Raw genomic sequence first — 24,552 nt, forward strand, 5'->3', positions numbered from 1 at the left:
TCGTATTTAATTTTGGTTGGCTAAAAATATTATAGAATGAATAATTAATTTCATATTCTTACAATATTTTTTGTTAGAAAACTCAGCTTGTTAGATTTATCTAAATTAGGTTGCGAAAATCCGATTTATCCAATTGGTTTATATGGTATAAGAATTTCTCCAGCGATTAAATTATTTTTGAAACTTGGTTAGATTTCAATTAAATTTCGGTTTAGTTCAGTTACCAACCCCTAATTTTGTTTTAAAATTTATGTCGACAATTGATATTACAGCAGCAGTGCACCGTCATCAACAGCAGATATTTTATATTCCTTTAACAGAGCCCCGTAACTCTCCCCAAGTCATTGAGTCATGACTATTTCACAATTCCAACCGCCTCTTGCGTGTTCTTGAGGAAACGACCCTCTTGCTTCTCCTTCGATTCCGCTTCTACTCCGATCGAATTCCAACTCTGAGAATTTCATTCTCTTCTCACGATTACTTGATTTTGCACATGTTTTTTTTTTTTTCTCTTTTTCTGTTAGAGTTTTGATTTGCAGAGTTCGAAGATGTTGGAAGATCAGGTAGCGTATTTGTTACAAAGGTACTTGGGGAACTATGTGAGGGGATTGAGTAAGGAAGCTCTTAAGATCAGTGTTTGGCAAGGTTAGATTGTTTCTATTTTCTCGCTGAATTTTTGTAATGTCTGGATTTGAGTTTCAAGTTCGAATGTTGTGATATTCAGTAGCGAGTTTGAATTATAATCGAATGTGACAACTGGTCAGGTTTTGTGTGCTGTGGTTGACTGCGCTTTATTGAATTGAGTTCTGTTCGAGTTATATTTCATGTGTAGCACAACTTTATTTTGGTTTGTGCTGGTTCTTCACTTTATAATTGCTTAGTTACTTCTCACAGTTGCTACTCAGAACAGATGACTGAATAAATTAAGTATTTATTATATCTCTTGGTTTTAGTTTTTTTCATTTGCTAATATAGCTCTTGGTTCTACTTGATTTCGCAGGAGATGTAGAGCTGAAAAATATGCAGCTTAAACCAGAAGCCCTTAATGCTTTGAAATTACCTGTCAGGGTTAAAGCTGGATTTCTTGGATCAGTCAAACTCAAGGTGTGTTGTGTGTTTTGTTTATCTATCCCATCTAACCTAAACAATATATACTTGAGTGCCTTACTTATCTTTTCTTTTTTCTACTCCATTTGCTCACGAATAGTATTTCACTTGTTTTCGTGGTCTCTATCAGTCATCTTACTCAATAGTCAATATCATACAATATTTATTGTTTTTAACATTAATTTTCCTGGGCCTAAGTCTCTTCACTGAATTCACCTTCCAATAGTTTTATACGCTCACTTAGACCCATTTATTGATTTTTTTCCAAATCATCATTTTAGGTACCATGGACCAGACTTGGACAGGAACCTGTAGTTGTTTATCTTGACCGAATTTTTGTATTAGCCGAACCTGCTACTGATGTTGAAGGACGTAGTGAGGATTCTATCCAGGAAGCAAAAAGAAATCTAATACGGGTGAGATATGTCGCTCATATTATGACCATATTCCATTTCTCTTATTTGAGTTATTGAATCAAATTTCTGTTTGTGGTAAACAGGAAATGGAAACGAAACTAGTTGAAAGAGCTCGTCGACTACAGACAGAAATGGTGTGGCTAGTGCTACTCACTCCTAGTAGATAACGTAGGGAAATATATTGTACTAAACTAACCATATTTTCTTATTCTCTTCAAAGAACAAATCATGGATGGGATCAGTGATCAACACTATCGTTGGAAACTTGAAGCTGTCAATTTCAAATATTCACATAAGATATGAGGATCTAGAGAGGTAACTCGATTATAACAGAAGCTTTGTTCTTGATTGTCTACGCATTTGTATGATTAACAGCCTATGTTATAAGTGCAGCAATCCCGGCCACCCGTTCTCAGCTGGTGTTACACTAGAGAAACTCTCAGCTGTAACCATTGATGAGAGTGGAAAAGAAACTTTTATTACTGGCGGGACTCTGGACTCCATCCAAAAGGTATATATTTGTTCATCAATATCTGAATGGCACAAGCTTTTCTGGTCATATGCCTCAGTTTCCTAGTTTTGTTTCTCTTATGAGGGTTTTATGTTAAGATCTCTTGCACTTCTTCTTGCTTGTAGGTAGTAGCTTGGTAGTTTATGATTTTAATCTAGTTCAATAAGTTAAGTTTATGTGGCTATAGTAAGAAGCACGGGAAAATTGAATTGGGCTGCTCTCTGGATTTACTGCATTGGGAAAGGAATACCCATGCCAAGAAACAAAAGCAAGGGTACTTTACATTTATGTTTCTTGCTATAATTGTTTGCTTTTGCCTTTTTTTGCAGTCTGTTGAACTTGATCGGCTTGCATTCTATCTTGATTCTGACATGTCTCCGTGGCATATTGACAAACCATGGGAGGTTCTAACTCCTTTTGAGTGGGATCAGGTATTGACAAGGAAAGTCATGTATATTTAGTGGAATCAGAATTTTCCATTGTCTCTTACCCAACATCTAATTTTCGGTGCATGCAAATATCTAGATTTTTAGATTTGGCACAAAGGATGGTAAGCCAGCTGACTGCCTCACGAGGAAGCATTTCTATATTCTGCAACCTGTCTCAGGGAATGCGAAGTACTCTAAGTCTCAACCAAATGAATCTTCAAATACTGCTCAGCCTTTGCAGAAGGCATATGTAAACTTAGACGATGTGACACTTTGTTTATCAAAGGTAAAACAATACATTTAAGGTTTCTACTCTTTTTCTATTTGGCTGTCCCCGGTGGTCTTGATTATGTGTCTTTTTTTTTTGTACTCAGGGAGGATACAGGGATGTCATGAAACTTGCTGATAATTTTGCTGCATTTAATCAGCGTTTGAAATATGCACATTACCGTCCATCTGTTCCAGTTAAAATCGACGCAAAATCGTGGTGGCAATATGCTTACAGAGTTGTTTCAGAACAAATTAAGATAGCAAGGTATCTAAATGTAAACCTTTATCTATGTTTTTTTATTGATGCCGGCTTTTTGCGTAATTTGCATCGGTTGTGGAAACATCTTCTTTGCAGTTCCTTACATTAGGTTTTGTTTACATTTTCTGACATTGTTACCTTTATGACAGCGGGAGAATGTCATGGGAGCACGTTTTAAAGTACACTAGTCTACGCAAGAGATACATCACACAGTATGCTTCGTTACTGAAATCTGATATCAGTAGGATAGTTGTTGATGATGATGAAGAAATCGAGGCCCTTGATCGGGAACTTGATACCGATGTTATTTTGCAATGGAGGTAAGCTGTAAAGCTTAAATAATAGTAATTTTTAGTTGCATCCTAGAATATCAGTTAGTTTTTTCAAAGGTTTGGTCTTGTGTCATTCTATGAAATTTCATGAGGACTGTTCTTTTTTTTCCTTTCTCTGTTTGCTTCCATGACATTTCTCTGTTTTACTTCCATATGTCATCATAGTACATGAGTTCTGCTCCATATAATGTAAAATAAGAATAAATATTTTAATCATTTTCAATTTTGACTAAGTTCCTTGAGTTTCTTTAAAGGATGTTGGCGCACAAGTTTGTTGAGAGGTCGGTACAGGCAGAAAATTACTCGAAGAAGCAACAGGCTAAAAGTTCATGGTGGCCATTCGGAGGGTGAATGCTCCTCTGGTTCTTTCCAGTTCACAACTCTTTTTCCCAAAATTTCTTCTCAATTATCTTGTATGTATGCCTTCAGGAAGAGTGAAGTGTCCGAAGGTGAAGGAGAATCTATTCAATTCACAGATGAAGATTGGGAACGGTTAAATAAAGTCATAGGGTACAAAGAAGGTGATGAGCAATCAATTATCAACAATGCAAAACCTGATGCTCTCCACACTTTCTTGGAGGTACAGATGAAGCGTAGTGCTTCAAAACTTTATGATGGGGAGAAAGAATGTCTTGCTGAGTTATCATGTGAAGGTCTTAATTGCTCCGTTAAGCTTTTCCCAGAGACGAAGATAGCTGACATTAAATTAGGGAGATATCGCTTGTCATCGCCAAGTGGTCTGCTTGCTGAGGTTTGTTACGTGGATTTCATTTTGTTTTGGTGGCTGTAAAACATTATCAGTGGTATCTTAAAATCTTACAAATGTCTCTCTTCCTGCAGAGTGCACCTGCCTCTCACTCTGTACTTGCTGTCTTCTGTTATAAGCCCTTTGATGCTAAAGTTGACTGGAGTCTTGTTGCAAAAGCTTCTCCATGTTACATGACTGTACGTGACCTCTCTCTGAGGCAAATTTGTATAGGTAGTTCTGTAATTTATATATATGTGGCTGATTGTGTTGCCATCTGCAGTATCTAAAGGATTCCATTGATGGAATTGTCAACTTCTTCGAAAGCAGTACTGCTGTGAGCCAGACAATAGCTTTGGAGACTGCCGCTGCTGTACAGGTGTGTCCTTTATGTGCTATGGTGTACAAAGTTGGCTAACACAAGTTCATATTAGCGTTATATAGCCTGTTAACTATTGGTAATCATCGTGATGAATTTAGGATCTTAGCAAGCAAATTCTGTTTGTTGTCAATATTGTACTAGACACCTGAGTAATTCTGTTGGAACTACAGAATTTTTCATGCGACTTTTTTTATACTGGAAATCAAAGCTTACACTGTTGACATGATACTTCATATCTGTGATGGAAATGGCAAAACTATTTATAGAGCCTGCTCCTTGCACGTGAGCTACAATGGTGCCTGGCAGCTTATTAAAAAACTGTTGGAATTATATCTCTGAACCTTCCTTATATTCAACTGCCCAAGGAGAACCACTTTAATCATTATAAGCCACATACTTATTTTCTCAGTCAACTATTGATGAAGTTAGACGCACTGCTCAAGAAGGAATGAATAGAGCATTGAAAGATCATTCAAGGTCAGTTTGTACTCCCATATGCTCTTTGGTCAAATTTATGTCATGTTTGTTACAGTAAATGACGTTGTACAAAACAACCAGGTTTCTGCTCGACTTAGATATTGCAGCACCCAAAATCACAATTCCAACAGAATTTCGTCCTGATAACCATCGTTCTACAAAGCTTCTTCTAGACCTGGGTAATTTGGTCATCCGTTCCCAGGTAAAGTATAAAAGTGTCAGTTGTCTTAACAATATAATTCCTATATTCAAATGCAGGATCTCAAATTTCTATGTATTTAAATTTTGCAGGACGACTATAAGCACGAACTGACAGAGGAAATGGATATGTATCTGCAGTTTGATTTAGTTTTGAGTGATGTGTCCGCTTCACTTGTTGATGGTGATTATTCCTGGAAACAATTATCCTCAAAAAGATCTTCTAGTTCTGGCAGGGAAAGCAGTGTAACTTTCTTGCCAGTTATTGATAAGTGTGGGGTACTCTTAAAACTTCAACAGGTAAACTCTAAACATCCGGCAATTATATTTTTGGTAAAAGAATTATGTTTCAGACTATAGATTTGTAGCAACATTGTTACTTGTTCTGCTGCTTAGATTCGTCGACCAAACCCATCGTACCCATCAACCAGACTTGCTGTGCGGCTACCATCATTAGGCTTTCACTTCTCCCCGGCTCGATACCATAGGTTGATGCAAGTTGTGCAGATCTTTCAAACTAAGGATGATGAGAGCTCTCAAATTCTACGTCCATGGGAAGAAGCTGATTTTGAGGGGTGGTTGTCTATTCTTAGCTGGAAGGTCAGTTCCTTTTTGCATACCAGAATCGATTTCCTGGTTGCAAACTCTTTGTCTACTTGGACACTAGTTATTTATTCCAGTGTCAATTCCACGAATAGGGAAGAGAAGCTACGTGGCAGCGGCGGTACTTATGCTTAGTTGGTCCATTTATCTACGTGCTCGAAAGTCCTGGCTCAAAATCTTATAAGAAGTATACCAGGTCTGATTTCCAACTCTTGCAATTTGGCTATGGTAGTAGGCTGTAAAGATTAGGTGATTGGATAAAATGAATGGCCTGTACAAACTCGATAAAGACCAGCTCATTTATATGCAAATGTTTGCGTCTGTTTACAATTATCTTACATCTTGAAATATAAATACGAAACTCAACATGTGGGAAGAGTATGGCAAGATTTCCTTTTTGTGCTCAATGTTTGATGTTATCGGAGGCATTTGAAAATTAAACCAATGTTATGCTCTTAGTTGTCTTTATTGAACGGGCTTATCTAGCTCTCCATGTCTAACTGAAATCCACTAAAAGTGTTATTGATCTACGTTCATAACTTTAGTGTAAGAACTCATTACCCAAAATTGTATGCTATTTCACTAAGCACTTAAAGTGTCTATTTGTTTTGATATATTTGCCTAATACCATCTGTTCGTTTTTTTGTTTGTCATATTCCTTCTTTTCTAATGATTTTTTCTTAATCTCTTGTAGCTTACGCGGGAAGCATATATACAAAGTTCCCGTAGAGCTTGCGGGAGGAGTAGAGCATGTCTTGTCCATTCGTAATGCTTCTCGGATCAGTGATAAGGTTTACATCTCATTTAGTTGAATCATTAAATGCGGGGAAATTTTGGTCCTGCTTTTTATGTTTTCATTGTGTGTTTTCGTTAATGAAGGGTCTAAGATCTCATTCTGATGATTGTAATTTTCAATGAAAATTTAGCTCTGCAGCTTTTAATTTATATCATGTCTCTAGGTTATGGAGGATGTAAATGCACTCATATTGATGTTTGACTCTGAAGACTCCAGAAAAACATGGCATAGCCGTTTGCAGGGCGCTGTCTATCGGGCCTCGGTAAATTTAATTTTGGTTAACAGAAGATATTGAACTTTATGTCCATTTATCAATAGGGTGTCTACTGTGAGACAGTTCCATTGACGGTTTGCTATTTTGTTGATTAAAGTTATAAAGTTTACTTAAAATATACAGGGTTCTGCTCCCATAGCCGGTCTTTCTGATACTTCATCTGACAGTGAGGAATCAGAAACAGAACAGAAAGATGTTTTTGATTTGTCTAACTTGGAGAGTGTATATGTAACCGGTGTGCTTGATGAACTCAAAATATGTTTCAGTTATGGTCATCAGGTAAATTCAAACTAGAAATTCCAGTTCTAGTTGTTAGCTGGGGCATTCTTTGACTGAGTATATGTTTATATAGGATGATGCTTCTTTCATGGCGGTGCTTCTTGCCAGAGAGAGTAAATTGTTCGAGTTTAGGGCCTTAGGTGGGAAGGTAAGATGGTATGCTTCTTAATTATCTTTTTGTTATTTCTTATTCCTTTTGCTGAGAGTATGTTTGTCTTTGTCGAACCAGGTTGAAGTTTCGATGAGAGGGAGTGATATGTTTATTGGGACTGTACTAAAATCTTTGGAAATAGAAGATTTGGTGAGCCATTCTGGTTTAAACGAATCTTGTTATTTGGCAAGATCTTTTATTCAGTCTTCAGAAATGCTTCCATCCTTTGAAGATGCTGAGAGCAGGAGCCCTGAACGCATTGATCCTACTTCTAGTGAAGGGGAGGAAAAGTTTTATGAAGCACCAGAAATCTTGGTTGATTCCATTGACTATACATCTCTCAGGACCCCTAGTTTTAGTCGCATTGATGGATTGCTTCCTGTTGACAACAAGAATATCACTAAGCCAAGCAATGAGACAACTGAGTCACTGGATAGTTTCGTGAAGGCTCAAATAGTCATATACCATCAGACGTCACCTCAATATAAAAACATTGATAACCAGGTTGATAGTTTTCTACTTTTGCATCTTCGAATCCGGAGATCTTAGTTTTTCATTGTTATAAAGTGAAGCTGCCTTACTAAATCACTCATCTTTTGGCTGCGTTTGTAGGTTATGGTAACTTTAGCTACATTATCATTTTTCTGTCGAAGGCCAACAATTCTTGCTATTTTGGAGTTTGTAAATGCTATCAATGTTGAGGATCCAAGCTGTGAATCTTTTGAGGACAACTCTCCTGTAGCTGGAGAGCATACTTCCCCAAGAAGAGATGGATTTGAAGATTCTAGGGATGCAGCTGTCAAGGGTTTGTTAGGGAAGGGGAAATCTAGAATCATTTTCAACTTGGCATTGAACATGGCTCGGGCGCAGATATTCCTAATGAATGAGAATGGAACTAAGTTTGCTACATTGTCACAAGACAATCTGCTGACAGATATTAAGGTGTGATTATGCTCTTTTTGAATTGCATTCCAAACTTTATTTCATCTCTTTTTCTTCAGTATAGTGACTTTTCGTAAGGTAAGTGGGCATTTTCTGTGCTGATTCCCATTTGTTTGAAGGTCTTTCCGAACTCGTTCAGTATTACGGCAAGTCTTGGAAATTTACGAATCAGTGATGACAGCCTCCCAGACAACCATATGTACTTTTGGATCTGTGATATGCGAGACCCTGGAGGAACTTCTTTTGTTGAGGTATCGGTTGCTTGTTTCTTTTCACTTTTCTCTTTTCTCTTCGTGGAATGAGAAGGGATTGGGTAGATGAGATTTATTTTTTTCCATCTTGATTTACCTTTTTTTTTGTCTTGCTAGTTGGCTTTCACATCATTCAGTATCATTGATGAAGATCATGAAGGTTTCGACTACTGCCTTTCTGGGCAGCTTTCTGAAGTGCGCATTGTTTATCTAAATCGCTTTATTCAAGAGGTAGTTCATTCTCTCTGCATAGATACGAGCAACTTTTTGTCTTGCTTCCTACAATCAGTTTCCACCATGTAGGTTGCTGAATACTTTATGGGACTGGTGCCAAGTGATTCAAAAGGGGTTGTCAAGATGAAGGATCAAATTACGGACTCAGAGAAGTGGTTTACGACTAGCGAAATTGAAGGATCTCCTGCTCTTAAGTTGGATCTATCTCTTAAGAAGCCCATAATTGTTATGCCTCGGCACACTGATAGCCCTGAGTAAGTTCATGCTTGGATTTTGAATTTTCCTTCCCCACTATTTTATCTCCATTACACATTTTTGTTTTAAAAATTACTGGTCCTGTGAATTCTCTAGGCTTATCCGAGTGGTTGATTTTTCTTTCTCCACTTTTTGGATATTTTCTTTTTTGCAGTTACCTGAAGCTAGATATTGTGCATATAACTGTGGACAATACCTTTCAGTGGTTTGCTGGAGACAAAAATGAGCTGAATGCAGTTCACGTGGAAACTATGAAAATAATGGTGAGGACTCTCGTTGTTTCGCTGTTAGGAGGAGCATGATTTATTCTGGTTGATATCGCTTTAATCTTTACAACTTTTTTGTGCAGTTTTTTTTTCTGATGACCCTCTCCTAATATTTTTTGTTCTTTGACCCAAAAAAACATCAACTTAGGTCATGGATATCAACCTTAATGTTGGTTCTGGAGCTGAAATAGGTGAAAGCATAATTCAAGATGTGAAGGGGGTTTCTGTAACCATTAACCGATCTCTGCGAGACTTGTTACATCAGATACCGAGCATTGAAGTTTCTATTGGGGTAAAGGATAATGTTTTATATCCAGTCTGTAGTGTAATACTTACTTACTCATGCTTTTTCGAAATTTCTGATTTATCAGATAGACGAACTAAGAGCAGCCCTCTCAAATAGGGAATACCAGATCTTGACAGAGTGTGCACAGTCTAATATTTCTGAGCTTCCCCATACTGTGCCACCATTGAGTGGTGACGTTGTGACATCTTCAAGAAACTTACATGAAACTCTTACTTCTGAGGATACTAATGCTGCTCAAACAGAGAAAACTGATGCTTGGATTTCAATGAAGGTTTCTGTTGTCATCAATCTGGTGGAGTTGTGTTTGTATGCTGGGACAGCAAGAGATGCACCGTTGGCTGCTGTACAGGTCCGCTTCCATGTACCATGTTCATTTCATTTGTCATATTTATCTAGGAGTATTTAGTATTATTTAGTCCTTTGGAGCTGCCATAGCTGATACATTTAAGAGGGATAGAAGTAAACACCAACTAGCGAGGAGTTGGGGGCATATGTATTTGTTAAGTTCTTTCTTGAAGAGAGCCGAGGGTAGAGGATCACTTTGCATAGATATTTCATGCGGAATTGTCTCACTCTGGAACTGGTTCCCCCAAAAGATTTCAGAATTGTCGATTCCGCTATATTGACATGGAATTATTCCAATCAGTCTTTTGTGAAATTTCTTTCGAGTTCCGGGTATCAGCCATGTGATTGTTCTTATGGGACCCTACATCTTCTCTATTTCTTTGGTTCCATTTTCTCTTCTCATGGTCTATTTTTTCCTAGGGATTTTACGTCAAAGGGATTTTATAGCAGTAACAACCTCATGGCACATAGTTAACATCTGGACAATTTTTTTCGTGTATGCTTATAGATCTCTGGCGGCTGGCTTCTCTACAAATCCAATACACACGATGAGGGTTTCCTTACTGCAACATTGAAGGGATTCAGTGTTATTGACAACCGTGAAGGAACTGAAAAAGAGTTCAGACTGGCTGTAGGAAGACCTGCAGATTTAGATTTTGAATATTCACATTCTGTGACTGATGAAGATCAGGGTTTAACTCAGTCACATGTAACCACGGGGAGTGGTATTGGACCCTTTCCTTCGATGCTCACTCTTGATGCGCAATTTGGTCAGTTGTCAACTTTTGTTTCCCTTTCTATTCGAAGGCCACAGCTGCTTGTAGCTTTGGATTTTCTACTGGCCGTAGTAGAGTTTTTTGTCCCTACTATAGGCAGTGTGCTATCAAGTGAAGAAGATAAAAACCTTAACATGGTCGACGCAATTGTCATGGATAAGTCTATCTACAAGCAACAAACTGCTGAAGCGTTTCTTTCTCCTCTTGGTCCTTTGATCGCTGAAGATGAGAAATTTGATAACTTTGTTTATGATGGTAATGGTGGAACGTTATATCTGAGAGATAGAAATGGAGGCATCCTTTCTTCACCTAGTACAGAGCCTATTATATATGTAGGAAGTGGGAAAAGGTTGCAATTCAGGAATGTAGTCTTTAAGGTATAGAAGTTCTATATTAAATTTTATTACTCAGTGTTAGATCTGAAATTTATTTCTGTTGCCCTTTTAGTTTGTCTCACTTTTTTCATATTGATACAGAATGGCCAAGTTTTGGATTCATGTATCTCTTTGGGAGCATGCAGCAGCTATTCTGTTTCTAGAGAGGATGGGGTTGAGTTGGAAGTATATCATAAAGCCCCACAACAAGACTTTGAGAGGAAGGAAGATCCGGTTTCTCAATCTCCCAGCACCACAACAGAGAGGTCCACGGAAATGATCATTGAGTTTCAGGTTCTTATAGTGGCCAACTTTCTTCTTTGTATGTGCATAACTAGCCAAGAAAATTTCCACTGTAATGTTTGAAGCTCGTTTCTACTGCTGCAGGCTATTGGCCCAGAACTTACTTTCTACAATACATCCAAAGACGTAGTGAAAACCCCATTACTCTCCAACAAACTTTTGCATGCTCAGTTGGATGCTTATGGCAGGTCGGTGGTTTCTCTGCGATTTGGAACTGAAATTTAAGCATGATAGTTGCATAAAAATTGATAAGCCTTGCACAGCTGTTGTTCATATTTCTATGTCATTCCTTTTGTCTTTTTTTCTGGTACAGGGTTGTCATAAAGAATGATGAAATCGAAATGAGTGCTCATACGTTGGGTCTAACCATGGAAAGTAATGGAGTGAAAATTCTGGAACCTTTCGACACCTCTGTTAAGTATTCAAGTGTTTCTGGGAAGACTAACATACGTCTTTCAGTTTCAAACATATTTATGAACTTTTCATTCAGCATCTTGAGATTGTTCATAGCCGTTGAAGAAGACATTTTATCATTTCTAAGGATGACATCCAGAAAAATGACTGTTGTCTGCTCAGAGTTTGATAAAATTGGGACCATCAGAAGTATGTTGAGTTATTGTTGAAATTTATCAGTTCATATCATTTTTGTTACCTGGTACTTAGTACTTCTACTGCATGCAGATCCCTACACAGATCAGATATATGCATTCTGGAGACCCCATCCACCCCCTGGTTTTGCGAGTCTCGGCGACTATTTGACACCATTGTTAGTCTACTCTTCTAGAATATACTGTTTAACTGGTAACGCAAGAGCCTTTGCAAGTTAATTAATTGGTATATTAAATGGCAGGGACAAGCCACCAACTAAAGGGGTTCTTGTTGTCAACACCAATTTGATGAGAGTTAAGAGGCCTTTATCATTCAAACTGATTTGGTCACCTTTAGCTTCCGGGGGATTAGGTGGTTCTTCGACTGGTGACAAAGATGAAAGAGATAGTTCATGTTCCATTTGGTTCCCTGAAGCACCAAAGGGTTATGTGGCATTAAGCTGTGTGGCATCAAGTGGAAGTACACCGCCTTCACTGGCCTCTGCCTTCTGCATCCTAGCTTCTTCTGTTTCCCCTTGTTCTCTGAGAGATTGTATGGCTATCAGCTCCACAGATATGTACGCTGCTCTGAACCTCTCACTTTTACTTTTACGAGTAGCTCACTTTCTATACACATGGACACAATGCATGCACAAACTGAAGTATATGGGGATGTATGTTCCCTTGTGTAGACATGTGCAAACATGCTTACTGTCTTTTTTTCCTGACATTTAGCGTAAGTTGTTTTTCCTTGTGTCTATGTGACTTATATGCGGAAGTCTCAAATGAAAACTGGATTTTATAACTCTTACCTCTTTTAGGTTTCTATTTGTTTTTCTTTTCTTACCCAATGCATAAGCTCTTAGTTGGTAGCAGATGCAAAAATTTGTTTGTTCATTTGGTTTTTCATATTCTGGTAAATATCCATAAATGATTCCATTGTAGTACGTCTGCAGTGTACGTCTATGCTGGTCAGTTCAGTTTGACCTATTTTCCTCCATTGATGGTTGACATTTTTTTATGTTTGCTTTTTTTGTTTACTTTTTTGTTTACAATGCAGTTCTCAATCAAGTTTAGCTTTTTGGCGCGTGGATAATTCTGTTGGCAGTTTCTTACCTGCGGATCCCTCTACTCTCAACTTATTAGGAAGACCATATGAGCTACGTCATATATTATTTGGATCCACTGGAGTCTTGCCAAAAGAATCCAGCTACGTGGATGTTCGTACTACTCCTGATAATAATATTCAGCCTACACGGCCACAGCCACAGCCACTGAATTCTGTTAACTCTGGTCATCGATTTGAAGCTGTTGCCACCTTTGAGTTGATATGGTGGAATAGGGGCTCAGGCTCACAAAAAAAAGTTTCAATATGGCGACCAATCGTTTCTGAAGGGATGGCTTATTTTGGAGATATCGCTGTTAGTGGGTAAGTCATAATCTGATGTACTATGTCGTTTAGTGCATCCCATTGTACTTGCAAATTGGATGTTAATTTCTTCTGGGGTGAATTTGTAGGTATGAACCTCCAAACTCTTGTGTGGTTTTTCATGATACTAGCGATCAAGAGATCCTCAAAGCCGCTGTTGATTTCCAACTTGTTGGACGTGTCAAGAAACACAGGGGAGTAGAAAGTATATCTTTCTGGATGCCTCAAGCTCCACCGGGTTTTGTTTCTTTGGGTTGCGTTGCATGTAAAGGCTCACCGAAACCATATGATTTCACCAAATTAAGATGCGCTCGTAGCGATATGGTAGCTGGTGATCATTTTGCGGAAGAAAGTTTGTGGGATACCTCTGATGTCTGGCAGAGGGTAGAACCATTTAGTATATGGAGCATAGGGAATGAGTTGAAGACCTTTATTGTCCGTAGTGGTTTGAAAAAACCACCAAGGAGATTTGCTTTAATGCTAGCAGACCAGGGTTTGCCTGGGGGAACTGATAACATGGTCATTCATGCAGAAATTGGGACTTTTTCTGCTGCACTATTTGATGACTATGGGGGACTGGTAAGAAAACCAAATAAATGTGTGTGGCATATTTATCTGTGTGAAAATAATGGTGTATCTATGTACTTTGCAGATGGTTCCATTGGTTAACATATCTTTGAACAATATAAGTTTTGGATTACTTGGCAAAACCGATTACACAAATTCAACCATCAACTTCTCCTTAGCGGCCAGGTCATATAATGATAAGTATGAAGCATGGGAGCCTCTCATTGAGCCTGCAGACGGATTCTTAAGGTTTTTCTTTCTATTTGCAGTGCCATTTTAAGTCTCAATAGTGTTGAAATGTTTATGTCTAAACACTTTGTGGGAGCGGGTGATTTGCTTTTTTTATTCTGTTTGTTATATAGTCCAACAAATCTGATTTATATTCTATATAATGGCTATGTTCCATCATGATGCAGGTACCAGTTCAACCCTAGATCCTTTGGCGCGGTTTCTCAGTTACGCTTCACATCTACAAAGGACTTGAATGTGAATGTCTCAGTTTCAAATGCTAATACAATTATCCAAGCGTATTCTAGTTGGAACAGCCTTAGCAATATCCATGGATACCATAAAGAGAGAGTGAGAACTTTTCTTTTGGTCCTTCTGTGCCACTCCCTTGGTGAAGCAGAGGCTTATTTAGCTTTACCTTCTCTTTTGAAGAAGTCACGTCGTCTTTCTCTCTTGATTTACACTTGCTTTTTTTACAGGGAGCACTTCCTCTAGTTGACAATGGAAAATCTGTCATTGAAGTGCATCAGAAGAAAAACTATTTCATAATTCCACAAAACAAACTTGGGCAGGATATATATATTAGAGCCACCGAAATCAAAGGATTTAAGGATATTGTAAAGATGCCATCTGGGGACGTGAGACCTGTAAAAGTTCCCGTCTTGACCAATATGTTGGATTCTCACCTCAGAGGAGAATTATGCAGAAATCCTAGAATCATGATTACAGTTATTGTGATGGATGCACAGGTACCTTTCTGCTTAAAACAAAGGTTACATTCGTTGTGGTGCCTTTATTTGTTATATATTTCTACCTCCCAGGCGCTCATGCATCTTCTTTTCGTCTTCTTTTACTTCTCTATGCTGATAAAGAAATGAAATGAGTTTAATGTGCTTTCAGTTTCTTTTATCCTTTATGCCTTACGCCTCTAGTGACTTTTTTTTTACTGGGTTTATTAGTTATTTGATCTACACAGAAGTTTTGGAGAAGGTGTTATCTGGAGTAACCTTGTTTTCTTACAGTTGTTTATTTTCATATGTTTATAGCTTCCAAGAACTTGTGGATTGTCTTCGCATCAATACACAGCAGTCATACGCCTGTCTCCCAATCAGACCTCCCCAGTTGAATCAGTGCTTCGTCAACAAAGTGCACGTACTTGTGGAAGTGTTTCAAATATGTTGTCCTCTGAGCTGGAAGTGGTTGACTGGAATGAAATATTTTTTTTCAGAATTGACTCCCTGGTATTCTCTCTCCTCCATGATATCTAACATCCTTTTGTTGACCTACAACTAATTTGTATCCCCTGAATACTGCTGGATTATTTTATTTTTTTCAAATGGCTATGTTCCTCTTCTCTGTGGATTTTCTTGTCCATCGCCATTTTAATTGTATTTCTACTATTAATCTCATAGATTGAACACAACTTCAAATATCCAAGAAAATCAGAAACAGTTTTAATTGTAGTGCTTATAGCTTGGAAAATTTTTAGTTAGTAAGCTTGGTGCATGTACCTTCGTACAAATTTAGAATAAAATGTATTATGAGTATTTTTTTCTGGTTATTAGTTTTTGTCTTCAAGATCAAGGTTGCTGCAGTGGCTTTTTGATATTTTATTGTTCTTTCATTTTCCCAGGATGACTTTATCTTGGAATTAATAGTGACAGACGTCGGAAAAGGTTTGTTTCCTTAGTTCTAGTAGCTTATATATCACGTGCTAATCTATCCGAGTTAAAGGGTTTCTTTCATTTGTGGTATATAAATCGATGTTGTTTTCACGATTTAGGTGCCCCAGTTGGGAATTTTTCAGCTCCTCTAAAACAGATAGCAGAATATATGGACAACTTATACCAGCACAATTATGCTAATGACCTTGTCTGGTTGGACTTGTCTACAACTGAAACCATGGTAAAACTTTTGAACTTAGCATGCTCTTCCTGTCAGGATGTAGCCATTGTTGTGAAGAAAATGATATTAATGATGTGTTATCAATACATGCATGTAAAGGATTTTTCGACTTTCTGGGTTCACAGATTGCGAAAGGTAAAATGAAATGATTTTCTAAAGTTGGTGATGAATTGCCTTCCTGTTTTCCTGCAGAGCATGAACCAAGGGGATCAAAGAAAGAACTGTGGAAAAATAAGGTGCGCTGTACTGTTGCCAGCTATATCGAAAGTGGACCAAAGCAAATCCTTCAAGGAAAAAAAATCTGGATTTCTTCAAGTAAGTCCTAGCATTGAGGGTCCTTGGACGACAGTTAGGCTGAATTATGCTGCTCCTGCTGCTTGCTGGAGGTTGGGAAATGATGTGGTTGCAAGTGAAGTTAGTATGCAGGATGGAAACAGATACGTAAATGTCAGGTCTTTAGTTTCGGTGGAGAACAATACTGACTTCCTACTTGACCTCTGCCTGCAGTCAAAAGTGAATTCAATCCCAGATATTCCAATCGGGTTGCTGAAACCTGGTGATACATTACCGGTTCCCTTATCAGGATTGACACAGTCGGTATCTTATGTTCTGAAACTGAAATGTGTATTTCCTGTTGGGTCCGATGAATATTCTTGGAGTTCTGTGGTTTCGAGGCCTGGGGGACCAGAGGTTTCTTGTGAATCAGAGTCTGAAATATGTATATCGGCTCTTACTGAATCCGAGCACTTGTTATTTTGTACTCAGATAAACAGTACTTCTTCCGGAGATAATCAAAAGTTGTGGTTCTGTTTGAAGACCCAAGCAACAGAAATTGCGAAGGATATACGTTCGGACCCTATTCAAGACTGGACCCTTGTGGTCAAATCACCGTTTTCTATAGCAAATTGTCTTCCATTTGGAGCTGAGTACTCAGTGCTAGAGGCGCAAGCCAGTGGTCATTTTATTTGTCGCTGTAGAGGTGTCTTTAGTTCTGGGGAAACTGTCAAGGTGTATAGTGTTGATATAAGGAACCCTTTATACTTTTCTTTGCTACCACAAAGAGGATGGCTACCAATGCATGTAAGTTAGGAAATTAAACCTAGATTCACATCACCTAGGCACCCAAAATTTCCGTTCTGTATCTTCTATTCTCCCTTGGATATTTAGTAGGTTTATTGAATTTGGCAGGAAGCTGTCCTTATATCTCACCCCAATGGTGTCCCTGCGAAGACAATTGGACTAAGAAGTTCTGCCACTGGAAGGTCTTGTTCTTTCTGCTGAGATGTTACAATTGTATAATTTTTCTAGTCTATTTGGTCTCATACAGTTGAATTTATGCAAGCAGGATTGCTCAAGTAATACTGGAGCAAAACTATGATGAACAGCAGATAGTTTTGTCGAAGATGATCAGAGTCTACGCTCCGTTCTGGTTTTTGATTGCGAGGTGTCCCTCGCTTACACTCAGGCTTTTAGATCTGTCAGGGAATAAGCAAACAAGAAAAGTTGGTCTTCCCTTTCGAAGTAAAAAGAATGACGAAGTAGTCCTAGAGGAGGTAACTGAAGAAGAAATATATGAAGGTCATACAATTGCTTCTACTTTGAATTTCAAACTTCTGGGCCTGTCAGTGTCTATATCTCAGCTTGGCAATCAGCAACATGGTCCTGCCAAAGATCTTTCTGCTCTTGGTGACATGGTCAGTTATATATTATTGAATTTGTTTGATAGACTTGTTTTCTCAAATATTGAGCTTCGCTAACCTTTGACTTTATTTTAATAGGATGGATCTTTGGATGTGGATGCGTATGATCCCGATGGAAATTGCATGCGGCTATTTTTATCTACAAAACCTTGCACTTACCAGTCGGTTCCTACAAAGGTAACAAGCACTTTGTCTTCTACATCTTCTTTGTTATTACGTACTGACTCAAATTTATTTTCAGATCATATCTGTTCGACCATTCATGACTTTCACCAACAGGATCGGTGAAGACATGTATATTAAACTGAACAGTGCAGATGAACCAAAAGTACTCCATGCTTATGATTCGAGGGTCTCCTTTGTTTTCCAACCAAGTGGGAGAGATGAACTCCAGGTGAGCTGTCTAATGTTGCAGAATCTTCACCACTTTCTATGTCCTCATATATTTGCTTTAGCCACTTAGTTGCAAAAGGGAGAGACAAAAAAACAAAACAATGGTTAAAAATGTTGTTTAAGGTATCCACTGGAAGCATGTAGCATACTAGCATGATATATGCTCAGTCAAACCACTGAGACTTCTAGGAGCAGTAGATTAGAGTTTCAATGCAAGGCGATTATGTTTAGTATTGTTAGATGGTTTAACATATGCATACTTCCCTTGCCTACCACATATGTTTACATTGTGAGAGGTTAGAGCATCTCTCTTTTTACATTAATGACGTGTTATCTTCTTATTACATTGCCTAATTTCAGGTCCGGTTAAGAGACACAGAGTGGTCATTTCCAGTTCAAGTTACTCGAGAGGACACAATTGTAATTGTATTAAAGAGTCAAAATGGTGCACAGAGATATGTGAAAGCAGAGATACGGGGATTTGAAGAAGGGTCACGTTTTATAGTTGTATTTCGACTAGGACCAAGCAACGGTCCTATGAGGTATCTTCTTTACAAGCGACAGATTTCCATGCTTGTGAAACAATCACTAATTTCCTTATCTTCTTTTTTTTGTGAAAACTTTTCAAACCAGGGTTGAAAATAGATCAACTGTCAAAAGCATCAGTGTTCGGCAATCTGGTTTTGGTGAAGATTCGTGGGTTTTTTTGGAACCTCTTTCAACAGCAAATTTTGCTTGGGAAGATCCTTATGGTCAGAAATTCTTGGATGCTAAGGTTGAAAGTGATCACCGCTCTGGGGTTTTCAAACTAGACATGGAAAAAGGTGTTGTGGATTCTGAATTGTGTAGGGAGTTAGAAGTGAACTTTGATGTTCAAGAAATTGGTAACATCAAGATTGCTAGATTCACCGATGGTGATAGTAATTCACAGAGTCCTAATGAAATCATATCTTTGACATCGGTTGGAAATCATGGATATTCTACTCCTCAGACACCTACAGAACACAAGACCACCACTCTGGAGTTTATAATTGAAATGGGACTAGTGGGGATCTCTCTTGTAGATCACATGCCTAAAGAGTTATCATATTTTTACCTTGAAAGAGTATTTGTATCTTACTCCACTGGGTATGATGAGGGAAGAACTAGCAGGTAACTCAAATATTGCAGTATTTTTTTCTTTTCATGTCTGTTTCATGTATAACTGGAATGATGGAACCAAATAATCAATATACTTTTTAATGATTCCAGGTTCAAAATCATTCTGGGTCATTTACAGATTGATAACCAGCTACCTCTAACTTTAATGCCAGTACTATTGGCACCAGATAACACTGGAGATAGTCGTCAACCAGTGCTTAAGATGACAATTACAATGTGTAACGAAGAAACTGATGGCATTCAAGTGTATCCATATGTGTATGTACGGGTATGTATTCTATTCAGGTTTATCTGCAGGGTACTCAAACATAAATTTGAGATACTATCTGAAGCACATGATGTATTTTCTATTCAATTGACAGGTAACAGATAATACCTGGCGACTAAACATTCACGAGCCTATCATATGGGCTTCAGCTGACTTCTACAATAAGCTTCAGATGGACCGTCTCCCCAAAAGTTCTAGTGTCGCGCAAGTTGATCCTGAGATACATATAAAGTATTCTTATCTTCTATAGAATTTTACCATCTCAGGGACGAAGTCCATATTATTTGGCCGTTTTGGTATGCAAGTCGAGCAATTTCCAAACTTTATTGAGGTATGTTTTTGTTTGTGATTTTCAGCCTCATTGATGTGTCGGAGGTAAGGCTAAAGGTCTCACTAGAAACAGCGCCAGCTCAGAGGCCTCATGGAATTCTTGGTGTTTGGAGCCCCATTTTGTCCGCTGTTGGAAATGCTTTCAAAATTCAGGTGGTTGATTTTTTTTTGAAGTTACTCCCACTTATGAAAATGGAATAGTGATTACATCTTCCTAGTAATAGAACTAATTGTTGGGATACCTGGTTACATTTCATGGGAGTCTACTTTATGTGAGAACTGACTACTGAGAAGTTAGAACTAGTTGTAATTATGAATTGTTGAGCATGAGCTTGTTTAAGCCATACTCTTTCTTGACTCCCAGCACGAGATAAGTAGCTCAGAAGATTTTACCACATTCTAAAGAGAAGCTTTTTTCCTTGGATTGTCATGCAACAGCTTGTAGCTAGAAAGCATTTCAATTGCCTGACACCACAGGCTAATTCATCATTTTGCTATAGTTGGAATTAAATACTGACAAATGGAGAATGAGAAATGTTGCTAATGTTTTAAAATCATATGTACATTTAGGTTCATCTAAGGAGAGTAATGCACAGAGATCGGTTTATACGGAAAAGTTCAATAGTTCCAGCCATCGGGAATCGCATATGGAGAGATCTGATCCACAATCCCTTACATTTGATTTTCTCAGTAGATGTTTTGGGTATGACTAGCTCAACTTTGGCTTCTCTTAGCAAAGGGTTTGCCGAGCTTTCAACTGATGGTCAATTCATGCAACTACGGGCCAAACAGGTACCTTTCTTGCTATATTATTGAATTGATCACTTTGGCAGTTTGCTTAAAAGAGGTCTGAATGTGAATCAGGTTTGGTCGAGGCGGATTACCGGTGTAGGTGATGCAATTGTTCAAGGAACAGAAGCCCTAGCACAAGGTGTTGCCTTTGGGGTATCAGGAGTTGTTACGAAGCCTGTAGAGAGCGCCCGACAAAATGGTATTCTAGGGTTTGCCCATGGGGTAGGACGTGCGTTCCTAGGATTTATCGTACAACCAGTGAGTGGTGCATTAGATTTTTTCTCATTGACTGTTGATGGAATTGGAGCAAGTTGTACCAGATGTTTGGAGGTTTTGAGCAACAGGACCGCCTTGGAGAGAATTAGAAATCCTCGTGCTGTTCATGCTGATGGTATACTCAGGGAATATGATGAGAAGGAAGCTATAGGCCAGGTACTGGCTCAGTTTATTTTTCTTGTCTACTAGTGAGACTGGAAATTGAGAAATTTTGGATGCTTAAATCCGCGAAAAAATCCAAAACTTCATAATTACAAGTCGGCTATCCTATTTTTTAATATTTCAATCTGATAGTTTTACATTCTAAGTCTCCTTATATGATATGGTGTAAGTTATACTGAAATATTACCAGAAAGCTACGAACTTACATTCTTCTAGTTAAGCTTGCCACTCATGCTCAAAACTCCAAACTGGTTCTGATTTCTGTTGGTTATCTCGTCTTGCAGATGCTCCTTCACCTAGCAGAAGCAAGTCGACACTTTGGCTGTACAGAAATATTCAGGGAACCCTCAAAATTCGCTTTGACTGATTGCTATGAAGAGCATTTCCTTGTTCCATACAAACGCATTGTCATGGTGACCAACAAGAGAGTTGTGTTATTACAGGTTAAACCAACTAGAATACGATTTTACTTGCGGGTTTTCCATTAGTGTCTCAATATTGTTTTTATTAACCGAATGTTTGCTTCCATTTAGTGCTCTGATCTGGATAAGATGGATAAGAAACCCAGCAAAATCATGTGGGATGTGCCTTGGGAGGAACTTATGGCGTTGGAATTGGCAAAGGCAGGTAGCCAAAGGCCCTCGCATCTCATACTGCATCTGAAGAGTTTTCGGAAGTCAGAGAGTTTTGCTCAGGTTATAAAGTGCAGCGTGCCAGAAGAATTAGATGGACTAGAACCTCAAGCTGTCCGAATCTGTTCAGTAGTGCGCAAAATGTGGAAAGCATATCAGTCTAACATGAAAAATCTTGTTCTCAAGGTTATTGCTATCACTATTCTCATTATAGTTATAAAATTTATATTTTGATTAATAATTTGGCTATGACTCAAGAGAAATTTTCCATTTGAAATGACTACTCCCAAGATGCTTTGGTCTACTATTTTATAGTAAAAATATGATGATAAAACATGTTTTAAGTTTTCTGGTTTATATTCCACATAACTTACTAACCAGTGTAAATTATGGAAGTATAGAAGCTCATACCAGTGCAACACACCTAATGAATTTTCTTTCTTCTCATTGCAGGTCCCTTCAAGCCAGAGACATGTGTATTTTGCTTGGAATGAGGCTGATGGAAGAGACTCAAAAACATACAAAAACAAAGCTATTATTAAATCGAGAGAACTTTCTTCTTCAAGCTCTGTCTCAGATGATAGAAAGCTTGTCAAACATAGTATCAACTTCTCAAAAATCTGGAGTAGTGAGAGAGAATCCAAAGGTCGATGTTCTTTGTGTAAAAAGCAGGTAAGTTCCTTTCCATCGCACTCTATATCTTTGAGCTTAGAAAGCGGTTGCCCTGCGTGTAAACCCACCAGTTGGTACAGAAAATTTCTGATTTTCTTGCCTTCTAGATTTTATTTCTTTTGATGACACTCGAAAATTTTGGGTTCTAGCCTAAGCTAAGATGTGGGCACCAGGATCAAGACTTCAAACCCTTGTCATCAATATATGTCAATAAGAATCCGTGACATATAACTTTATGAGACGAGACATGTATAATCACCCACCACATCAACCGTTTTGAGGTTTTCTTAACAATTATTTCCTTTTTTGCTTTCAGGATTCTGAAGATGGAGGAGTGTGCACTATCTGGAGACCCAGTTGTCCAGAGGGGTAAGTAAAGCCAAAAGAGATTTAAAATTCCAAAAAACTATTTTATTGTTTCTTAACTTGGTTATTTGGTACCCAAATGGTGATGCTGTAGCTGCATTGAGCCGTTGAAACTTAAGCAGTTTTCGTCATTGTTTTTTTGCCAGATTCGTGTCAGTGGGTGATGTAGCTCACGTTGGTAGCCATCCCCCAAATGTTGCTGCTGTCTACAATAACACCAATGGAGTGTTTGCACTTCCTGTGGGTTATGACCTTGTAAGTATCTCTCTAACATTTAATTTCAACCTTAATCCGTTGCACTTAACCGCAAAATATTTTCAACCCTGAACTCGTCGTATAAAGTGCACAGCATCCAAATTGTGAGCAAACGCAAACCGTGTCAAACCTGAGTTTGTGTGTTTTAGCATGATACATATTTGTTTATTCACTTGTCAGGTGTGGAGGAATTGTTTAGATGATTACATAAGTCCTGTATCGATCTGGCATCCAAGGGCTCCTGAGGGATTCGTCTCACCTGGATGTGTTGCAGTGGCTGGTTTCATTGAGCCAGAGCTTAACACAGTCTATTGCATGCCAACGTCTCTGGCCGAGCAGACTGAGTTTGAGGAACAGAAGGTTTGGTCCGCACCTGACTCGTACCCATGGGCTTGTCACATTTACCAAGTTCGGAGTGATGCACTTCACTTCATGGCTCTGCGACAGACCAAAGAGGACTCTGATTGGAAAGCAATTAGAGTTCGAGATGATTACAGGTCCATAGAATCTGAATCGGGAACGAATTTGCGTTTAGAATGAAACTTTTCAGTTTTCACTTCTTTTTTTTTTTGGTTTTTGGGAAACTAGTACTTCATGTAAAGAAGTAGACTTGCGTGAAACGAGAGCTTTTTTTTGTTGGTTTTTTGTTTGGCGTGAAAAGAGAGCTTTTATGTTTGATATTTTTGTACATTTGTGGATACAATTACTTGTGCATTCTAGGAAGCATGTATCTGTACAAGTTCTTATATAACAGAAATGTGTCTTAGTTTTAATAATAATAAGATTTTTAGAAGATTTTAATTTATAATTATGAAAACCGAAGACTATTTCTAATTTCCTTTTATTACTATGGTATATTTTTAGCTCACATTTTTTTTATATATGTTAAAAAGCTTGAGCTTGAGCCAAGACTAGTTGGTAGGATTCGGAGCTCTCTGCTGATCGAGTAATTAACTCGATTATTGAACATAAATATCGCTATCGTGTGATGCTGCTCTATACAACACAATTGCGTCTATTATTATAAGATTGTTACGATGATTTTTAATTATTAGACGTTGATTGTTCGTAAAGTTTTAAAACCTTTAGTTGTGGCGGGAACGTGCAAAGCTTAATACTCGACAAACGCACTACTAGATCTTCACGCGCTACTTTAGCGCGTCAATTCCATCGCTCAAATTTACTTCTTAATACTTGAGCGTAACGGCAGGCGTGGACGGAAATTTAGGATCAAGATTTACATAAGAAGAGTCTGAGCTGCATTATTCCATGAGTCAACTCTCTTTGCATCTAAAATGAGTGAACAGTTTTCAAAAAATCCCAGTAGAATATGAGAATATACTTCTCATCACATATAAATTCTTGAGAATATAATTTTTGAAAATACTCAAATGATGATTGATCCAAACATGATTAATTTATTGATTAAAAAGGTTCATCATAATTTTGAACGTGATGTTATACATCCAAAAAAAATCTTTGTTAAATATTTTTAGATTATTTTTGGTTATAAAAATATGGTTTGATCAATATGTATATATATTTCTA

At 38.0% G+C, this 24,552-nt stretch overlaps 1 protein-coding gene across 1 annotated transcript; it reads left to right on the forward strand.

Moving 5' to 3' along the window:
• The first annotated feature begins 292 nt into the window (after nt 1–292).
• LOC9306193 lies at nt 293–23,807 on the forward strand. Its single transcript, XM_021018275.1, has 63 exons — nt 293–645; nt 1,001–1,104; nt 1,389–1,523; nt 1,607–1,657; nt 1,744–1,838; nt 1,917–2,034; nt 2,364–2,465; nt 2,560–2,748; nt 2,837–2,997; nt 3,141–3,311; nt 3,578–3,670; nt 3,753–4,074; nt 4,164–4,268; nt 4,352–4,447; nt 4,860–4,927; nt 5,009–5,129; nt 5,219–5,425; nt 5,522–5,725; nt 5,824–5,924; nt 6,423–6,519; nt 6,688–6,786; nt 6,922–7,077; nt 7,151–7,225; nt 7,307–7,732; nt 7,841–8,170; nt 8,290–8,421; nt 8,539–8,652; nt 8,725–8,909; nt 9,065–9,173; nt 9,325–9,468; nt 9,548–9,832; nt 10,337–10,981; nt 11,081–11,272; nt 11,366–11,469; nt 11,595–11,884; nt 11,963–12,047; nt 12,132–12,446; nt 12,929–13,297; nt 13,387–13,876; nt 13,950–14,113; nt 14,281–14,443; nt 14,572–14,841; nt 15,139–15,333; nt 15,726–15,768; nt 15,876–15,997; nt 16,190–17,077; nt 17,186–17,259; nt 17,343–17,691; nt 17,776–17,874; nt 17,939–18,091; nt 18,451–18,632; nt 18,724–19,242; nt 19,342–19,519; nt 19,614–19,750; nt 19,876–20,002; nt 20,420–20,641; nt 20,714–21,073; nt 21,364–21,522; nt 21,613–21,897; nt 22,165–22,383; nt 22,700–22,752; nt 22,896–23,004; nt 23,185–23,807. The coding sequence occupies exons 1-63, from the start codon at nt 549–551 to the stop codon at nt 23,542–23,544; spliced, it is 12,612 nt and encodes a 4,203-aa protein (XP_020873934.1). The 5' UTR covers nt 293–548; the 3' UTR covers nt 23,545–23,807.
• Nucleotides 23,808–24,552: the final 745 nt, after the last annotated feature.

This window comes from Arabidopsis lyrata (genome assembly GCF_000004255.2).
Source record: "Arabidopsis lyrata subsp. lyrata unplaced genomic scaffold ARALYscaffold_7, whole genome shotgun sequence".
Lineage (NCBI taxonomy): Eukaryota > Viridiplantae > Streptophyta > Magnoliopsida > Brassicales > Brassicaceae > Arabidopsis > Arabidopsis lyrata.